This window comes from Cebus imitator, unplaced genomic scaffold (assembly GCF_001604975.1).
Source record: "Cebus imitator isolate Cc_AM_T3 unplaced genomic scaffold, Cebus_imitator-1.0 Scaffold451, whole genome shotgun sequence".
NCBI classification, from domain to species: Eukaryota; Metazoa; Chordata; class Mammalia; order Primates; family Cebidae; genus Cebus; species Cebus imitator.
The window spans coordinates 9,253-27,803 of record NW_016107766.1 but is presented as its reverse complement, the minus strand read 5'-3'; the positions used below and the strand labels follow the sequence as shown (position 1 = coordinate 27,803).

Sequence of the window (18,551 nt, the reverse complement as noted above, 5' to 3'; positions counted from 1 at the left end):
GTCACTCTCCCATCAGACTAGAATACCATGAGGAAAAGGGTGTGTCTGATGCAGCTCCGAGGTCAGGGCTGCGTTTCCTCCATTAGACTGGGGCTCCCTGAGGGATAAACCTGCCTCCTCCAACAGACTGAAAGCTCCCTGAGGGAGGGGCCTGTGTCTCCCCCATAATACTGGGTGCCAGCTGTTTTCAGGGCTGGTGAACCACCCTTCAGACTGGGGCAAGCTCCCCGAGGGTGGGGCTGTATTTCCCCCTCAGTCATGTGGGTTCCATGACAGCAGGACAATATCCACGTCACCCTTCACCACGATCTTCAACGTTCATGATGCTTCTCCCTCTGCTCTTGCCAGACCTTATTCCACAAGCCTTGTCTCCCCAGGTCCCCCCGCTGAGAGCGCATACACAAAAGTGAGGCTCCTTGTCGGGGAGACTCTGTCTGTGCTGTGCTCCTACAAGGGCTACAGAAACCGTGTGGATGGCAAGGTTTGGTGCAAAGTCAGGAGGAGGAAGTGTGAGCCTGGCTTCACCCGAGTGTGGGTGAAGGGACCCCGTTACTTGCTGCAGGACGATGCCCAGGCCAAGGTGGTCCACATCACCATGGCGGCCCTCACGCTCCAGGACTCTGGCCGATACTGGTGCATGCGCAACAGTTCCGGGACCCTGTATCCCATGCTGGGCATCCAGCTGGACGTGTCTCCAGGTGAGTGGGCTGGAGGGGCACTGGGACGGGTGGACGGAGTCCTCCCTGCTCCACACTCCACTAACATCAGAGATGATACGGATAGTAACCCATCCGTGGCCATGTGGCACTGTAGTGTTTTCAGAGTGCCTTTATGGCATGATTCACGTCACTATTGTCACCATTTACAGATGAAGATAATGAGACCTGAAAACCCAATGTGACTCTGAGCTTGTCCAGGGTCCCAAAGCTAGCAGGTGGCTGAGATGAGGTTCAACCTTGGGACTGTCTGTGCTGTGTTTCATTCACTCATTGCTTCACCATAATCCACTCAGCCCCTGTTATGTGGCAGGCACTATTCTAGGCTCTAAGGAGACAGTAGTGAGCAAATACAGACACAATCTTGTTCTATAACAATTGAAAATAACAATAAATGTTTGTAAGAAAATAAAACACTGGTGAACTGGAAAGTAACTCAGTAATGAGGGAGCGGTGGAAGTACTGAAGATCAGAAAACACCTCCCTGAGCACATGACACCAAGCAGAGCCCTGAATGGTGAGCGTTCTGCAACCCTGTTGAAATCTGGGTGCTTTGAAGGGTACTTTGTGGTAAGAGCTGCATGTGCAAAGGTCCTGAGGTCAGAAAGAGCTTGGCTTGCATAAGAAAGGCTTATTTGGCCAGGCGCAGTGGCTCACACCTGTAATTGGCCCTGTGGGAGGCCAAGGCAGGCAGATCACTTGAGGTCAGGAGTTCACAACAAGCCTGGCCAACATGGTTGAAACCCCATCTCTACTAAAAATACAAAAATTAGCCAGGTGTAGTGGTGTTCCTGCAATCCCAGCTACTCAGGAGGCTGAGGCAGGAGAATCACTTGAACCCAGGAGGCGGAGGTTGCAGCGAGCTGCGATTGCGCTATTTCACTCCAGCCTGGGCAACAGAGTGAGATTCTGTCTCAAAAAAAAAATGCTTTTTTAGTGGTTCCATATTGAGTATGAGACAGTGATTGACTAGGCTCGGGATTCCAGCATCCCTGAAGCCTGTGAGATGGAGAGTTCGGGTGATTCTAAGTACAAGAGGAAGCTATCAGAGAGCTAAGAGAGGTGTGTCATAGCTTGTTTTTAAGTATGTAGTGGCCACTTGATGAGGATGGACTGTAGAAGGTATGAGCATGGGCAGAGAGACCATCGTGAACACAGTGCACAAAGTTGCTTCCAGCCTGAAGGGTGAGACAACCTCTGTAAAACGCCAGTACCAGCCCTCCCAACATTTACAGGTGGAAAGCTGGTGCAGGAAAATATCAGCCAATACATGTGCCATAGTAGGGGACAGTCCCAGGACAGTGGCATGGGAGCCTCGATACTTCATCCAGGATGATCACTTCTATGGCAACTTCACCGTCACCATGACTGAGCTCAGAGAAGAGGCCTCAGGGTTCTATGGGTGTGGAATCTCTCAATCCCCTGAGATCTCATTCATCAGAAACATCTGCCTGGTGGTATCTCAAGGTGAGTTCTGTCCCTTCTTATTGGTGGGTCTCAGACCTCCTGAATCACAAGGCATTAGAGCTGGAGTGGATCCTAGAAATCTTCTCCTTCCACCCTCTCATCGCTGAAAACTGGGGGCATGGAGAAGAAATCCCTTGGCCCGAGGTCACCGCTGCTGAAGGGCAGAGCCAGGCCCAGAATGCAGGCCTGCTGGCTTTTGGCTCTTCCTTCCACATCACACGTATTTCCCTTAACATTTTTGCTGCTACTAACAGGACTCCTCCATGTATTTGGAATGAGATTAAAGCTTCTCCATGCTCTAGCAGAAAGGGCTTAATGGTCCATTCCGGACATACCTACCCCGACCCTAACTCCCAGCTGTAGTCAAGAAAGTCCACTGAGTAATGGGGTGGGTGTAGAAATATGACACAGGAGACAGCTAGGCAATGAGGCTGACATGAGACTTAGGGGGTGAGGCTAGGAGGCAGAGCAGCCTGGGGCTCAGAGGCCCTGAGTCCTCCCCCCAGACCTGCCCCTATCAATTGAATGTCATTAACTTTCAAAATGAGAAGTTAGGGGTCACCACTACACCTGAGGCCCCTGGGCACTCCTCCTGAAATTAGAGTTGCCAACCTCTCCTGCCTTTTTCTGTCATGGTCAGGACCCCTCCCTACTGCTGAGTGTGCCCAGCCACTTGGTCAAATGGGCACCTAGAGGACCCCAATAAGCTTCTCTTTCTTCAGTGCCCAAGCTTTGGCTCACTGTCCATTCCCTGTAGGGCACAGGGCTAGGTTAGGCCCTGGATAGGGACTCAAAAGCCTTGAGATCCCATCCTGAGCTGGAGGATCCCACAGCTGAGCCAGAGAAACAGCATGTGATGAAGGGTTATGATGCAAGGTGGTGGTAGGTGGCATTAGAGAAATATGGTGGATGGAAGAATAATGAAAGATGGAAAGGAGGGGGAAGGTTTAAATTCCTAGCACCAGGGGAATTTTAATCCTAAGAAAACAAGGCACATATAGAATACATTAATAAAAGCTAACCTATAAAGCAAGATGCCAGAGGCACAGGTGAATGGAAGGTAGAATGAATGATATGAGGCAGAGTAATCAAGAATTTATTCTTGAAGAAGTTGGGGGCATATGGATTGGTGAAGAATAGCAGGCAGGTGCAGTTCCAATAAAGTGAATAGCCTGAATATTTCTTTTTTCTTCTTTCTGCCTTTCCTCCCTCCCTCTTTTCCTTCTGTCCTTCCTGACTCTAGCCTAGGCTCATCACACACTATTCTTAGGTTATAGCAAAAGAAAACCCTGCTGCTTGGCCATGTCTATTTCCTTCCTTAGCTCCATTTACCCTAACACTTACCCATCCACCCACTCATCCATCTTTTCATCCGCTTATCGCTTATTCTTCCTACATCCTATCCATTCTCCCACTTATCCGTCTCTTCTTCCATCTATTTATCCACCCACCTATTCATCCATCCACCTAGTTCCAAATAACTTATCTATTAAATCACCCACTTACCCATCCATCCATTCATCCAATGTGCCTTTTCACAGGTCTCTTAGGTACTCCTGCCTCCAATGTGAATCCTACCCAGAACATGCCTCAGACTCCCACAGTTCTTACTACCCGCTAAGGCCCTGAGCCCACTGTACATCAGCCCAAAAACCATGACCCAACCTCCACCCAAGTCAACTGCTGATGTCTCCACTCCTGGTCCACAGTCAACAATAAAAATGGGACAAATGTCATATGATTTCCCAGCCTCTGGGCCCTGGATTTGGACACTGAGCCGGTTGTTCCCCAGTCAGTGTGCTGAGAGGTTGAGGGAGTGAGAGAAAGGGGAGGGTGGGGCAGGAGCAGACCTGAGTCACATTAGTCTGGGTAGAAATGTCCAGGGAAGAAGGAAGTGGTGATGGAGAATAGGAGAGGCTCTCTCTCAGTCAGGCTGTCCTCCCCAGTTCACCTTCCTTGCTTTCTTGCAACCTGAGTATTAAGGAGAGGGTAATGGCATCTTCCCCATATTCCAGTGGACCCCATCCAACCCCAGGGGCTGGATGGGTAGTGGGAAAGCAGTCTCTGAGTGAGGGACCCTGGATCTAGTGTCAGCCTGACTGACTGACTGTGACTTTGTGTGAGTCAGGAGCCCTCTCTGGCTTCAGCTTCCTTGTCAATTCAATAGGCATGCTAGAAGCCCAGAGCTGAAGACATTGTCCACCTAATAGCTCTCAGCAGGAGCCACATGTTAGCACTAAATGCAGCATTGGTTTTTGCTTTGTTTGGTTAGTTTTTTAAAAAAGAATACTGATGTGTGTGCTCTCATACACAGACCAATAGAATCGGAATTTCTGGAAATAAAGCCCATCTCAGTACTTTTTAATAAACACCTCAGAAAGAAATTCAGAGAGGAAAGGACAAACAAACTGAGGAATGAGAAAGAATAAAAACTCTATCTTTTGAAATAAAAAAATTTAATGTGATTTTTCCCTTTAAGAAGAAAAATCTGCATTAATTAAATGAAAACTATCATCCAAGCTACTTAAGTATAAAAGCACATTGTGCTATAAAATATTTAATCTGTATTAATAAGAAGCTAAGCTTATAACAAGAAACTGAATGCTTCTCAGTTGACTACTTACATTGAGGCAAAAGTCTATAAAGCAGCATTTCCTATGATGGTGGAAGGTTCTCTGTCCCTGTCCAACATGGATAGCCACTAGGCATGTGTGATAATTGAGCACCTGACCTGAGACAAGTGAGAGTGAAGGACTGTAATTTCTATTTATCATTTAATTTTTGTTAATTTAAATGTAAATAGCCCCTTTGACAAAACTTTGGGAGTGTTTTAAGGCAACTTTAGGACTTATTGAGAAGTTTGTTTGAAAGTAGGTCTTTCAAAGCAGGGGCTGGGCTATGATTAAGTAAGGATCACAATCAAACAGTACAGGATTGGTAGAAACAATAAGATGAGGTTCCTTTTTTTTTTTTAACTTTAGATTCTGGAGTACATGTGCAGGTCATGTAGGGTTGTTGCATAGGTGCATACATAACCAGGTGGTTTGCTGCCTCTATTCCCCCTTTGATTATATCCATCATTTCTCCCCATGCTATCCCTCCCCATCCCCCACTGTCCCTCCCCTAGCTGCTCCCAACCCCTGCCAACTGCCCCCAGTGTGTGATGCTCCTCTCTCTGAGTCCATGTGTTCTCATTGTTCAACACCCACCTATGAGTGAGAACATGTGGTGTTTGGTTTTCTGTTCTTGTGTCAGTTTGCTGAGAATGATGGTTTCCAGATTCATCCAAGTCCCTAAAAAGGACTTGAACTCATCATTTTTTGTGGCTGTGTAGTATTCCATGGTGTATATGTGCCACATTTTCTTTGTCCAGTCTATCATTGATGGGCATTTGGGTTGGTTCCAGGTCTTTGCTGTTGTATGCACGGCTGCAATGAACATACATGTGTATGTGTCTTTATAGCAGAACGATTTATAGTTGTTTGGGCATATACCCATAATGGGATTGCTGGGTCAAATGGAATTTCTATTTCTAGATCCTTGAAAAATCACCACATTGTCTTCCACAATGGTTGAACTAATTTACACTCCCGCCAACTGTGTAAGAGTGTTCCTATTTCTCCATGCCCTCTCTAGCATCTGTTGTCTCCAGATTTTTTAAGGTTTGCCATTCTAACTGGCGTGAGATGGCATCTCAATGTGGTTTTGATTTGCATTTCTCTCATGAGCAGTGATGATGAGCATTTTTTCATATGTTTCTTGGCCTCATATATGTCTTCTTTTGAAAAGTGTCTGTTCATAACCTTTGCCCACTTTTGAATGGGGTTTTTTTCTTGTATATCTGTTTTAGTTCTTTGTAGATTCTGGATATTAGCCCTTTGTCAGATGGGTAGACTGCAAAAATATTTGCCCATTCTGTTGGTTGCTGGTTCACTTTAATGATGGTTTCTTTTGCTGTACAGAAGCTTTGAAGTTTAATTAGATACCATTTGTCTACCTTGACTTTTGTTGTCATTGCTTTTGGTGTTTTAGTCATGAAGTCCTTGCCTATGCCTATGTCCTGGATGGTTTTGCCTACATTTTATTCTAGTGTTTTTATGGTGTTAGGTTTTATGTTTAAATCTTTAATCCATCTGGAGTTAATTTTAGTGTAAAGTAACAGGAAGGGGTCCAGTTTCTGCTTTCTGCACATTGCTAGCCAGTTTTCCCAATGCCATTTATTAAACATGGAGTCCTTTCTCCATTGCTTGTTTTTGACAAGTTTCTCAAAGATCAGATGGTTGTAGATGCATGATATTGCTTCTGAGGCCTCTGTTCTGTTCCATTGGTCTACATCTCTCTTTTGGTGCCAGTACCATACTGTTTTGGTTACCGTAGCCTTGCAGCATAGTTTGAAGTCCAGCAGTGTGATGCCTCTGGCTTTGTTCTTTTTGCTTAGGATTGGCTTGGCTATGTGGGCTCTTTTTTGGTTCCATATGAAGTTTAAAGTGGTTTTTTCCAGTTCTGTGAAGAAGGTCATTGGTAGCTTGATGGGGATACTGTTGAATCTATAAATGACTTTGGGCAGTATGGCCATTTTCACAATATTGATTCTTCCTAACCATGAGCATGGAATGTTTTTCCATCTGTTTGTGTCCTCCCTTATTTCATTGAGCAGTGGTTTGTAGTTTTCCTTGAAGAGGTCCTTTACATCATTTGTTAGTTTTATTCCTAGGTATTTTATTCTCTTTGTAGCAATTGTGAACGGGAGTTTGCTCCTGATTTGACTCTCTGTCTGTTATTGGTATATAGGAATGCTTGTGATTTCTGCACATTGATTTTGTATCCTGAGACTTTGCTGAAGTTACTTATTAGTTTGAGAAGATTTTGGGCTGAGACGATGGGGTCTTCTAAATATACAATCATGTCGTCTGCAAATAGAGACAGTTGACTTCCTCCTTTCCTAATTGAATATCTTTTATTTCTTTTTCTTGCCTGATTGCTCTGGCTAGAAGTTCCAATACTGTATTGAATAGGAGTGGTGAGAGATGGCATCCTTGTCTAGTGCCTGATTTCAAAGGGAATTCTTGAGCTTTTGCCCATTCAGTATGATATTGGCTGTAGGTTTGTCATAAATAGCTTTTATCATTTTATGATACATTCCATCAATACTTAGTTTATTGAGAGTTTTTAGCATGAAGGGCTGTTGAATTTTGTTGAAGGCCTTCTCTGCATCTATTGAGATAATTATGTGGTTTTTGTCTTTAGCTCTGTTTATGTGATGGATTACGTTTATGGACTCGTGTATGTTGAATCAGCCTTGCATCCTCAGGATGAAGCCTACTTGATCGTGATGAATAAGCTTTTTGATGTACTGTTGCATTCAGTTTGCCAGTATTTTATTGAAAATTTTTGTGTCAATGTTCATTGTGGATATTGGCCTGAAGTTTTCTTTTTCAGTTGAGTCTCTGCCTGGTTTTGGTATCAGGATAATGTTGGTCTCATAAAATGAGTTAGGGAGGATTCCCTCTTTTTGTATTGTTTGATATATTTTCAGAAGGAATGGAACCAACTCCTCTTTGTACGTCTGGTAGAATTCGGCTGTGAACCCATCTGGACCTGGACTTTTTTTGGTTGGTAAGCTATTGATTACTGCCTCAACTTCAGCCCTTGTTATTGGTCTATTCGGGGTTTCAACTTCCTCCTGGTTTAGTCTTGGTAGAGTACAAGTGTCCAGGAATTTATCCATTTCTTCCTGGTTTACTGATTTATGTGCATAAAGCTGTTTGTTGTAATCTCTGATGGTAGTTTGTATTTCTATGGGATCAGTGGTGATATCCCTTCTATCTTTTTTTATTGTATCTATTTGATTCTTCTCTCTTTTCTTTTTTATTAGTCTGGCTAGCAGTCTGTCTATTTTGTTGATATTTTCAAAAAACCAGCTCCTGGATTTATTTATTTTTTGAAGGGGTTTTTGTGTCTCTGTATCCTCCAGTTCAGCTCTGACCTTAGTTATTTTTTGTCTTCTGCTAGCTTTTGAGTTCTTTTGATCTTCCTCCTCTAGCTCTTTCAATTTTGATTATAGGTTGTCAGTTTTAGATCTTTCCTTGTTTCTCATGTGGGCATTTACTGCTATAAATTTCCCTCTTGACACCGCTTTAAAGGTGTCCCAGAGATTCTGGTAAGTTGTGTCTTCATTCTGATTGGTTTCAAAGAACATCTTTATTTCTACCTTCATTTCATTGTTTATCCAGTCAACACTCAGAAGCAAGTTGTTCAGTTTCCAAGTGGTTGTGCAGATTTGAGTGTGTTTCTTAATCCTGAGTTCCAATCTGATTGTGCTGTGGTCTGATAGACTGCTGTGATTTCCATCCTTTTGCATTTGCTGAGGAGTGATTTGCTTCAAATTATGTGGTCAATTTTAGAGTGAGTGTGATGTAGTGCTGAGAAAAATGTATATTCTGTGGATTTGGGGTGGAGCATTCTGTATATGTCTATTAGGTCCGCTTGGTCCATCATCAAGTCCTAGATGTCCTTGTTAATTTTCTGTCTTGTTGATCTGTCTAATACTGACAGTGAAGTGTTGAAGTCTCCCACTATTATTGTGTGGGAGTCTAAATCTCGTTTTAGGTCATTAAGAACTTGCTTTATGTATCTGGGTGCTCCTGTGTTGGGTGCATATATATTTAGGATAGTTAGCTCTTGCTGGATTGATCCTTTTACCATTATGTAATGCCTTTTTTTGTTTTTTTTGTTTTTTTTTGTTTTGAGTTCCTTTTTTTCGGAACTTGGTTTGCACCCCTTGTTTTTTTTTTGTTCATTTGCTTGGTAAATCTTCTTCCATCCCTTTATTTTGAGTCTATGTGTGTCTTTGTATGTGAGGTGGGTTTTCTGAATATAGCACACCGATGGGTCTTGAATTTTTATCCAGTTTGCCAGTCTGTGTCTTTTGATTGGGGCATTTAGGCCATTTACATTCAATGTTAATATTGTTATGTGTGAATTTGATTCTGCCATTTTGTTACTGGCTGGTTTTCTTGCCCATTAGTTGGCTCATTTTCTTCATTGCATTTTTGGTCTTTGCCATTTGGTGTGCTTTTGCAGTGGCTGGTATTCATTCCTTTCCGTGCTTAGTGTTTCTTTCAGGAGCTCTTGTAGAGCAAGTCTGGTGGTGACAAAATCCCTCAGTAATTGCTTTTCCGTAAAGGATTTTATTTTTCCTTCACTTATGAAGCTTAGTTTGGCTGGATATGAGATTCTGGGTTGGAAGTTCTTTTCTTTAAGGATGTTGAATATTGGCCCCCAATCTCTTGTGGCTTGTAGAGTTTCTGCCGAGAGATCTGCTATGAGTCTGATTGGCTTCCCTCTGTGGGAAGGACCTGACATTCTCTCTGGCTGCCCTTAGTATTTTTTACTTCATTTCAACCCTGGTAAATCTGACAATTATGTGCCTTGGGGTTGCTCTTCTTGAGGAATGTGTTTGTGGAGTTCTTTGTATTTCTTGGATTTGAATGTTGGGCTGCCTTGCTAGGCATGGGAAGTTCTCCCGGATAATATCCTGAAGAGTGTTTTCCAGCTTGGATTCATTCTCCCCATCATATTCAGGTACACCGATCAAGCATAGATTAGGTCTTTTTACATAATCCCATATTTCTTGGAGGCTTTGTTCATTTCTTTTCACTCTTTTCTCTCTTGTCTTGCCTTCTCTTTTTATTTCATTGAGTTGTTCTTCAATTTCTGGTATCCTTTCTTCTGCTTGATCGATTTGGCTGTTAAAACTTGTGTTTGCTTCACATAGTTCTCGTGCTGTGTTTTTCAGCTCCATCAAGTCGTTTATGTTCTTCTCTAAGCTGGTTATTCTAGTTAGCATTTCATCTAACCTTTTTTCAAGGTTTTTTGTTTCTTTGCATTGAGTTAGAATGTGTTCTTTAGCTCAGAAAAGTTTGTTATTATCCACCTGCTGAAGCCTGTTTCTGTCAATTTGTCCCACTCTTTCTCAGTCATATTGTGTTCCCATGTTGTTGAGGAGTTGTGATCCCTTGAAGGAAAAGAGGTGTTCTGGTCTTTGATGGTTTCATCTTTTTTGGGCTGGTTTTTTCCCATCTTTGTGGATTTACCTGGCTGTGATCTCAGGGAGCTGCTTGATGAGGTCACTTGTCTGCCTGTTGAGGCACTGCTGGGTTTCTAGGGACTCCTTCAGGTTACAAGGTAAGCTTCTTGTGTCTTTTTTGTTTACACTGGGAGGTTAGGCCCACCTCTTCCACTGACATGGAGGCACTGCTGGGTGGTCGAGAACACCATCCCATTGCTACGTAGGCTTCCTATGTTTTTTGTTAAAACATGAAGCCTAGTCCCACCTCTTTAATGGTGTGTTGTGTCTTTCCTCCACAGGGCTGGATCTTTCAGGGTTCAGCTCAGACTGAGGCACTGGCTGTGTAACCCACTAGAGTTAGTGCTTCATCCATCTGGAGTTTGTGGGGGAGGGTAGGGACCCACCCAGCTGCACAGTCTGTCTCCCTGCCTTCAGCTTCCTCTCTCTCCAGTCATGGGGCAGGGGCCAGCACAGCTGCTCCATCTGTCTTTCCTGCTTTCAGCTCCCTCTTTCTCCGGGCAGGGGGAGGAGGCAATAGCTCAGTCCACAGGCTCTCCCGCCAGCTTATGGGCTTATGCATTTGCTTAGATCTGTGCGCCAATACGGGACACTGTACTGGATTATTATTCAACTCTGCACTTGTAATTCCTGGTGCTTGACTGGCAAAGATCCCCTGTTCTGTGTATTGCTGAGGATTTGGGGGAAGCGCTGTATCTGGACCGGAGTGCCAGACGGGGAGCCTCCAACTCACCTGTCAGATACACTTTCTGAGTGAAGCAGCAACCCTCCCCCCCTCGGTCTGCCCTGCTTGGGCTTTGCCCACCGTCTGACCAGACCCATTGAAATGCACAGGTACCTTGGTTGAAGCTAGGAGATCTCTCAATTTCTGCATCTCTCTCGCTGTGTCTCTCTCATTCTCTCGGTGTTGTGCACCGGAGTTGTGTCTATTCAGCCATCTTGACTTCCCCTAAGATGAGCATCTTGAAGTGGGGGATTGAAAGAGCCTTAGGTTGCCAACTACCTCTTAATGCGTTCCCTTAAAGAGTTAATGAATCTTTCAGGAAGTTCCTAAATGAACAAGTAAGCCATTTTCCTGAACGAGAAAACTTGGAAAAGAAATTCCCAACATAAAATTTTCTTTTTTCTTTTTTTCTTTTTTTTTTAAGATGGAGTCTTACTGTGTCACCCACGCTGGAGTGCAGTGGCACGATCTCAGCTCACTGCAACCTCCGCCTCCTGGGTTCAAGCGATTCTTCTGCCTCAACCTCCTGAGTAGCTGGGACTATAGGCGTGAGCCACCATGCCCAGCTAATTTTTGTATTTTTAGTAGAGACAGGGTTTCACCATTGGCCAGGATGGTCTCAACCTCCTCACCTCATGATCCACCCACCTTGGCCTCCCAAAGTGCTGGGATTGCAGGCATGAGCCACCATGCCTGGCCAAATTTTTCACAATAATATATTGTGGACAAAAGCAACATAGGGGAACAGCTCCATAATATTGCCTTGACAACCTTGCATGTGCCACATAGGTCACACTGGCAGACACATGAACTACAGCTAATCTGAAGCATGGCAGAATGCCTGCAACCCTCCTAGAACATGAGAGGATGGGAGCTTGTGAGAACCATTGCCCGGTAGCTTCTCTGCCTTCCCTGACAGACAGTTCTTCATGCCCTTCTGAGTTCTGATGAGGCCAGAAGCTCTGTCTCATACCTCAAAATAGGGCTGCAGGCTATGAAACCACTTATCTGCCTTGAGAGTTGACTCCTCAGCAATGGAATGTCCCACAACTCATATTGCCGTTGTTTGGCCCCTTTTGTTTTGGGGTATGGGACAAGAGCCATGAGATGCTGGCACCTTTGCCTCATCTTTCCCTTGATGTCTGTGTAAATAATAAACTAACTGAAAGCAAAAGTGGCTCACTGCATTATTAGCAGTCGTATCAGTCAGGACTTGGCTTTGGCACAGCCTTGTCTCGTATGAGCTTGACAAGTGACAAATAACAGACTGAGACAAGATATTTGCAATTGCTAACATAGAATAATATCAATTTTTTTTCCAAGGTGGCTTTCTGGAGGCATTTTAGCCACACCTCATCCACTTAGAAGAACGAAATAGTGTGTAGACAATCACACTTTGAGTACATTATCCAAGAGGGAAATTGAGAGTTCAATAGAAAAGCCAAAGAAAAGTCTAAAATCAAGGAAATAGAAGGAAAACAGGAAGCTTGTGTGGTTGGGACCAGCTGCGAACCAGAAGAGACTCTCCAATATGGGAGAGAGTGAGTGAGAGCCTTTCTGTGATCTACTTTCCCACCAGGGAAATCATACAATCCAGGACATGGGAGTGCACCTTGACTCTCCAATCCCTGAATCTAACTTGTGGAGCTTCTGGGAGACTGTGAGAAGAAACTTCTCCATGGAGGTAGCATGCCCTGGGTTTCACACCCTTCCTGAGACCTAAGAAACTGCCATTCTTGATCCTTGCTCTTGAAAACTTGTGTGTGGTCCTGTGAACTAGTGATTGCAGTCCTAGGCATTAGGGAGACTCAAACTACAACTTGCAGAACCAGGGCTTCAGTAGGGAATAGGTTCCCACAACCAGGACTAAGAAGTAAGCATAGTGTAAGCTTCAGATTCAATGCTGGAACAGGGCACACCTCCTCCCCAAAACCTGAGCAGGACGAGATTTGGCTCAGTGACTTGGTTGAACTGGGCAGGGGCTCTAGGACTAAGTTACAGGCCAGGTGCAAACTGCCTGGCCTGACTGAATAGTTGAGTTTACCATGATAGCCAGGATATGGGAGGGAGCTTCACCAGGACTGGGGCGTAAAAGGAATGCAAATCCTCAACCAGTTGCCAAATCTGTGGCTAGTGGGACCACCCTCACACTTATCATTTAATTTTTGTTAATTTAAACGTAGATAGCCACCTTGACAAAACTTTTGGAGTGTTTTAAGGCAACTTTAGGACTTATTGAGAAGTGCACCTGTGGCCAGACCTCAGTGCAACAATAGCTGGCCCTCACTCAGGCATTTTGCCAGGGGCCTCAGTACTGCTCCATCCCCCTGTAATAGCTGATATGTGCACTCACCATCAGAGGGTCTGAATATAGGCTTTCCTGGCCCAGTTGTGCCCAGCTTCACCCTACCTCCCACCTGGAGACAGAGTCCAGAATCCAGTCTCCGAGGGGTTTTACAACCCAATCCACCACCTGGGACTCCCACACATTTTCCCCTATGCAGGACAGAAGTCAGGCATAAACACCCTACCTCTCCCACCTCATCTGGCTGCTACCTGCAATCTCCACCCACTGGCCTGGAGGCTAAAAAACTAGTCATCACAGGAACATACCGTAAAATAACAAGAGCCATTTGTGACAAACTCACAGTAAACATACTGAATGGGGAAAAGTTGAATGCATTTCCTCTAAGACCTGGAACAAGACAAGGATGCCAACTTTCACCAATCCTATTCAACATGGTACTGGAAGTCCTAGCCAGAGCAATTGGGTAAGATAAAGAAATAAAAGACATCCAAATTGGAAAGCAGGGAGTCAAATTACCCCTATTTGCTGATCCCATGATCTTATATCTGGAAAAACCTAAAGACTTCACCACGAAACTCTCAGATTTGATAAATGAATTTAGTAAGTTGCAGGATGTGAAACAAATGTACAAAAATCAGTAGTGTTTCTATACACCAATAATGATCTAGCTGAGAATAAAATAAAGAAGGCAATCCCATTTGCAATAGCTTCAGACAAATTTAAATATGTAGGAATATATTTAACCAAGGAGATGAAAGATCTAGAAAACAGTGATGAAAGAAATTGTAGATGACGTAAACAAATGGAAGAATTTTTCATGCTCATGGATAAAAAAAAATTAATATCATTACCATGGCCACACTTCAGTTAATGGGGTTACTATTAAAAATAAAAATAAGGCTGGGAACAGTGGCTCACACCTGTAATCCCAGCACTTTGGGAGACTGAGGCAGGCGGATCACCTGAGGTCAGGAGTTCAAGACCAGCCTGACTGACCAACATTGTGAAACCCTGTCTCTACTAAAAACACAAAATTAGCTAGGTATGTTGGCACATGCCTGTAATCCCAGGTACTCCGGAGGCTGAGACAGGAGAATTGCTTGAACCGGGAGTTGGAGGTTGGTGAGACAAGATCGCACCATTGCACTGCAGCCTGCTCAACAAGAGCAAGACTCTGTCTCAAATGAATAAATTGACTAACTTAAAAAATGAAAAAATGAAAATAAATAGGCTGGGTGCAGTGGCTCACAGCTTTAATCCCCGTACTTTTGGAGGCCAAGGTGAGTGGATCACCTTAGGTCAGGAGTTCGAGACCAGCCTGACAAATATGGTGAAACCCTGTCTCTACTAAAAATACAAAAATTAGCCAGGCATGGTGGTGTGCACCTGTAATCCCAGCTACTTGGGAGGCTGAAACGGGAGAATTGCTTGAATCCAGGAGGCAGAGGTTGGAGTGAGCCGAGATTGTGCCACTGCACTCCAATCTGGGTGACAGAGTGAGACTATGTCTCAAAATAAATAAATAAAATGAACATACTGCCTAAAGCAATCTGCAGATCCAATGCAATCCTTATCAAAATATCAATATTATTTTTCACAGAATTAGAAAAACATAATCCTAAAATTCACATGGAACCCAAAAAGAATCCAAATGGCCAGAACAATTCTAAGCAAAAAAAGCAAAGCTGGAGACATGGTGTTACCTGACTTCCAATTATATTGCAACACTAATATAATGATAGTAACCAAAACAGTGTGGCACTGGATAAAAATAGACACATAGATCAGTGGAACAGAATAGAGAACTTGGAAATAAAGCCACATATTTACAGCCAATTCATCTTTAACAAAATTCACATGAACATACATTGGGGAAAGGACACCCTTCTAAATAAATGGTGCTGAGAAAATTGAATGTCCCCATGCAAAGGAACGAAACTGGACCCCCCATCTCTCACATGTACAAAAATAACTCAAGATGGATTAGAAACTTAAACATTAAGACCTGAAATTATAAAAATAACAGAAGAAAACCTAGGGAAAACTCTTCTGGACATTAGGCAAAGAATTTATGACTAAGACCTCAAAAACAGAGACAACAAAAACAAAAAATAGATAAATGGGGAGTTAAAAGCTTCTGCACAGAAAAAAAAAAAACAACAGAGGTGAACACCACTTCAGAAGGGGAGAAAATATTTGCAAACTACATCTCCAACAAGGGACTAATATCCAGAATATACAAGGAACTCAAGCAATTCAACAACTACAAAAACCACTAAACCCAAATAATCCCATTAAAACATGAGCTAAGGATATGAATAGACATTTTACACCAATCACGATGGCTATTAATAAAAAGCCAAAAAAGAAGAGATGTTGTCAAGGATGCAGAGAAAATGGAACACTTTTACACTGTTGATGGGAATATAAATTAGTACAGTCTCCAAAAAATAAATTTCTCAAAAAATTAAAAATAGAACTATCATTTGATCCAGCAATCTCAACTGGGTATCTAACAAAAGAAAAATAAATAAATATATCAAAAGATACGTGCACGTCTGTGTTTATCTGCACTATTCACAATAGCAAAGATATAGAATCAACCAAACTGTCCATCAACAGATGGCTGGATAAATAAAATGTGATATATATACACAATAGAATACTATTCAGCTATAAAAATAATGAAATCATGTCTTTTGCAACAACATGGATGGAACTGGAAGTCATTGGCTTAAGTGAAACAAGTCAGACACAGAAAGACAAATACTGCGTATTTTCACTCATAAGCTGGCGCTAAAATATGTGTACACATGAACATAGAGAGAGGTTGGGAGTGAGGTAGACGATGATAAATTGCTTAATGGTATAATGTACGTCATTCAGGTGATGAATACTCTAAAAACCCTTACCTGGACACTATGCAATTTATACAAGTAACCAAATTGCATTTGTACCTCATGAATTTGTACAAATAATTTCAAAATCTAAACTAACTAAGGGCTTGTTAAAAATCAACAAGCAGGCCAGGTGCGGTGGCTCACCCAGCACTTTGGGAGGCAAGCCGGGTGGATCACCTGAGGTCGGGAGTTCAAGACCAGCCTGACCAACGTGGAGAAACCCCGTCTCTACTAAAAATACAAAATTAGCCAGGAATGGTGGCCCATGCCTGTGATCCCAGCTACTCAGGAGGCTGAGGCAGAAGAATTGCTTGGATCGGGGAGGTGGAGTTTGCAGTGAGCCGAGATCGTGCCATTGCACTCCAGCGGGGGCAATAAGAATGAAACTTGGTCTCAAAAAAAAAAGAAAAAGAAAAATAACAAAGTCAACAAGTGGAAGGAAGGAAGCCAAATAGAAAATGGTTAGAAATAGGTTATACATTGCAGTAAAAAACCATATGCCCAAGAAACCTATCAAGAGATGTTTGATCCTGTTAGCTAGAGAAAAACTAATTTAAAAATGTGGAGCTGTCACTTTGAACTCATCTGGTAAGCACATGGAAGGTGGATGACACCAGGAATTGTTGAGAGTGGAGGAAAGGGAGATCCTTGAGCCGTGCTAGGGGGAGTGCAGCATGACTCAGCATTCTTGAGAACAATCTGGAGTTTCTGTGTGGCTTAAATGTGTGGATGTCCCGTACCCAATGTTCCAACCCTGATTTATGCTTTATCATGCTTACTATTTTTTATGTCCTGTTTAGAAAATAGTTGCCTTCTCCAAGATCATTTTTCTACATTTTCTTCCAGAAACTATATTGCTTTCACCTTTTATATTTAGTCTATGGTGTATTTTTAATTAATTTCATGTGTGGTGTGAAAGAGTTAAAACCTATTTTTTTCTGGGTGGGTATCCAACTGATCGTTACTCTTTGATAGAAACATCTTTTCCACACTAAATTGCAGAGGCCCGTTAGTGGCAGTGAAGTGACTGTCTCTGTGTGGGTACGTTCCTGAACCCTCTAATTCCGTTCCTATTTTCTATTTGCCTTAAGGCCAACCTAACATGTAGTCTAGAAAAATTCTTACATGGTTCCTTCAAGACCATAAATGGAAAAGTTTATTTTGAGGTTTTTTTGTTCATTTGTTTCTGCTTATATGCTTGTTTGTTTTGTGGTAGTAAAGAGTTGAAGCAACTTAGGTTCTCATCACTAGGGGGAGTGGAAAAATGAAATCCAATACTGCCACAATATTATATGAAATCCTACCTAGCAGCCAAAGAGTTGAAGATTTGGGTTTACCTATAGCAACAAGGGATAGTCTCAGAAGCACAATGCTGTCTGAAAACATATAAATAGAGTTATAATTTTCAAAAAGAAAAAAGCTTAAACCATGAGAGACAAAAATAAACACGTTAACATTTTTTTAACTCATACTCAATAAATAATTTATTTGAGAAGATGTTATACCGGTTTAAAAATGGAAGTCAAAGGCTGAGCGCAGTGGCTCATCCCTGTAATCTCAGCACTTTGGTAGGCTGAGGTAGGAATGTAAATTAGTACAACCCATGCCCTGTGCTGTCCCAGGGGCTGGCACTGCCCCTGTCCAAAGACCTCCTGAGAACAGGAGTGAGGAGGAGTCAGGGGACAACAGCCCCCGGGAGCCCTGGGAGGTAGTTCCCCTACGGCAGCATCTGCCGCAGCTGCCTCGTCCCAGCCCCCACTCACCCAAGGCCCAGGCTTTCCGGAGCAGGACAAACAGGACGGAGATCATCAGGCCCTGGTTCAGGATGAATCCACACATCAGAACAGTGGCCGGCACTGCCAGATCTGCCAGGTCAAAGGCAAGTGTGGACTGCCTAAGTCTGACCCTCCTGAACCCACAAGGGTGGGTGAGGGCCGCCCTTACTTTTGCAAAGGACTGAAGTTTTAGTATTTGTGTAACAAAGGGGTACTAAGACCAAATTAATAAAATGTTCCTGAGTCAGGAGCAGTGGGTGATGGAACTGCTTGACCAACTGCATCATTAATTTATAATCAGCCTGTCAGTGACTGGGTATCCTCGGATGTTTCTCAAGGGCTGGGAAATTATTTTATTCTATTACATGGGTTCAGTAGGTTCCAAGCATCCTGCCCATGGCTCTGTCCGTCCCTTTTTCTTGGTCAACTCTTTATTTGCAGATCCTATGACATTCGATTTCAGCCCCAGCCTGTCCTGATTAGCATATATTCAAATAGCAGAAGAGCAATGTCCTGTGCTAATGGAGGCCTCTCAAATTCACCAGCTTGAAAATAATTTTTTTATTTTTATT

General features: G+C 43.1%; 1 protein-coding gene across 3 annotated transcripts in view; it reads left to right on the top strand.

The window, feature by feature from the left end:
- The window catches only part of LOC108291379 (trem-like transcript 2 protein), a 31,124-nt gene that overhangs the window by 3,403 nt on the left and 9,170 nt on the right, over nt 1-18,551 (top strand). Inside the window, exons 2-4 of one of the 3 annotated variants that reach the window (XM_037732509.1) lie at nt 378-698; nt 1,952-2,183; nt 3,725-5,254. In XM_037732509.1, the coding sequence (XP_037588437.1) occupies nt 378-698; nt 1,952-2,052 (422 nt within the window). In that variant the 3' untranslated portion in view covers nt 2,053-2,183; nt 3,725-5,254. Of the gene's footprint in view, nt 1-377; nt 1,459-1,951; nt 2,184-3,724; nt 5,255-18,551 lie in introns of those variants that run through there. The other 2 variants (XM_037732508.1, XM_017511732.2) reach the window with 2 other exon arrangements.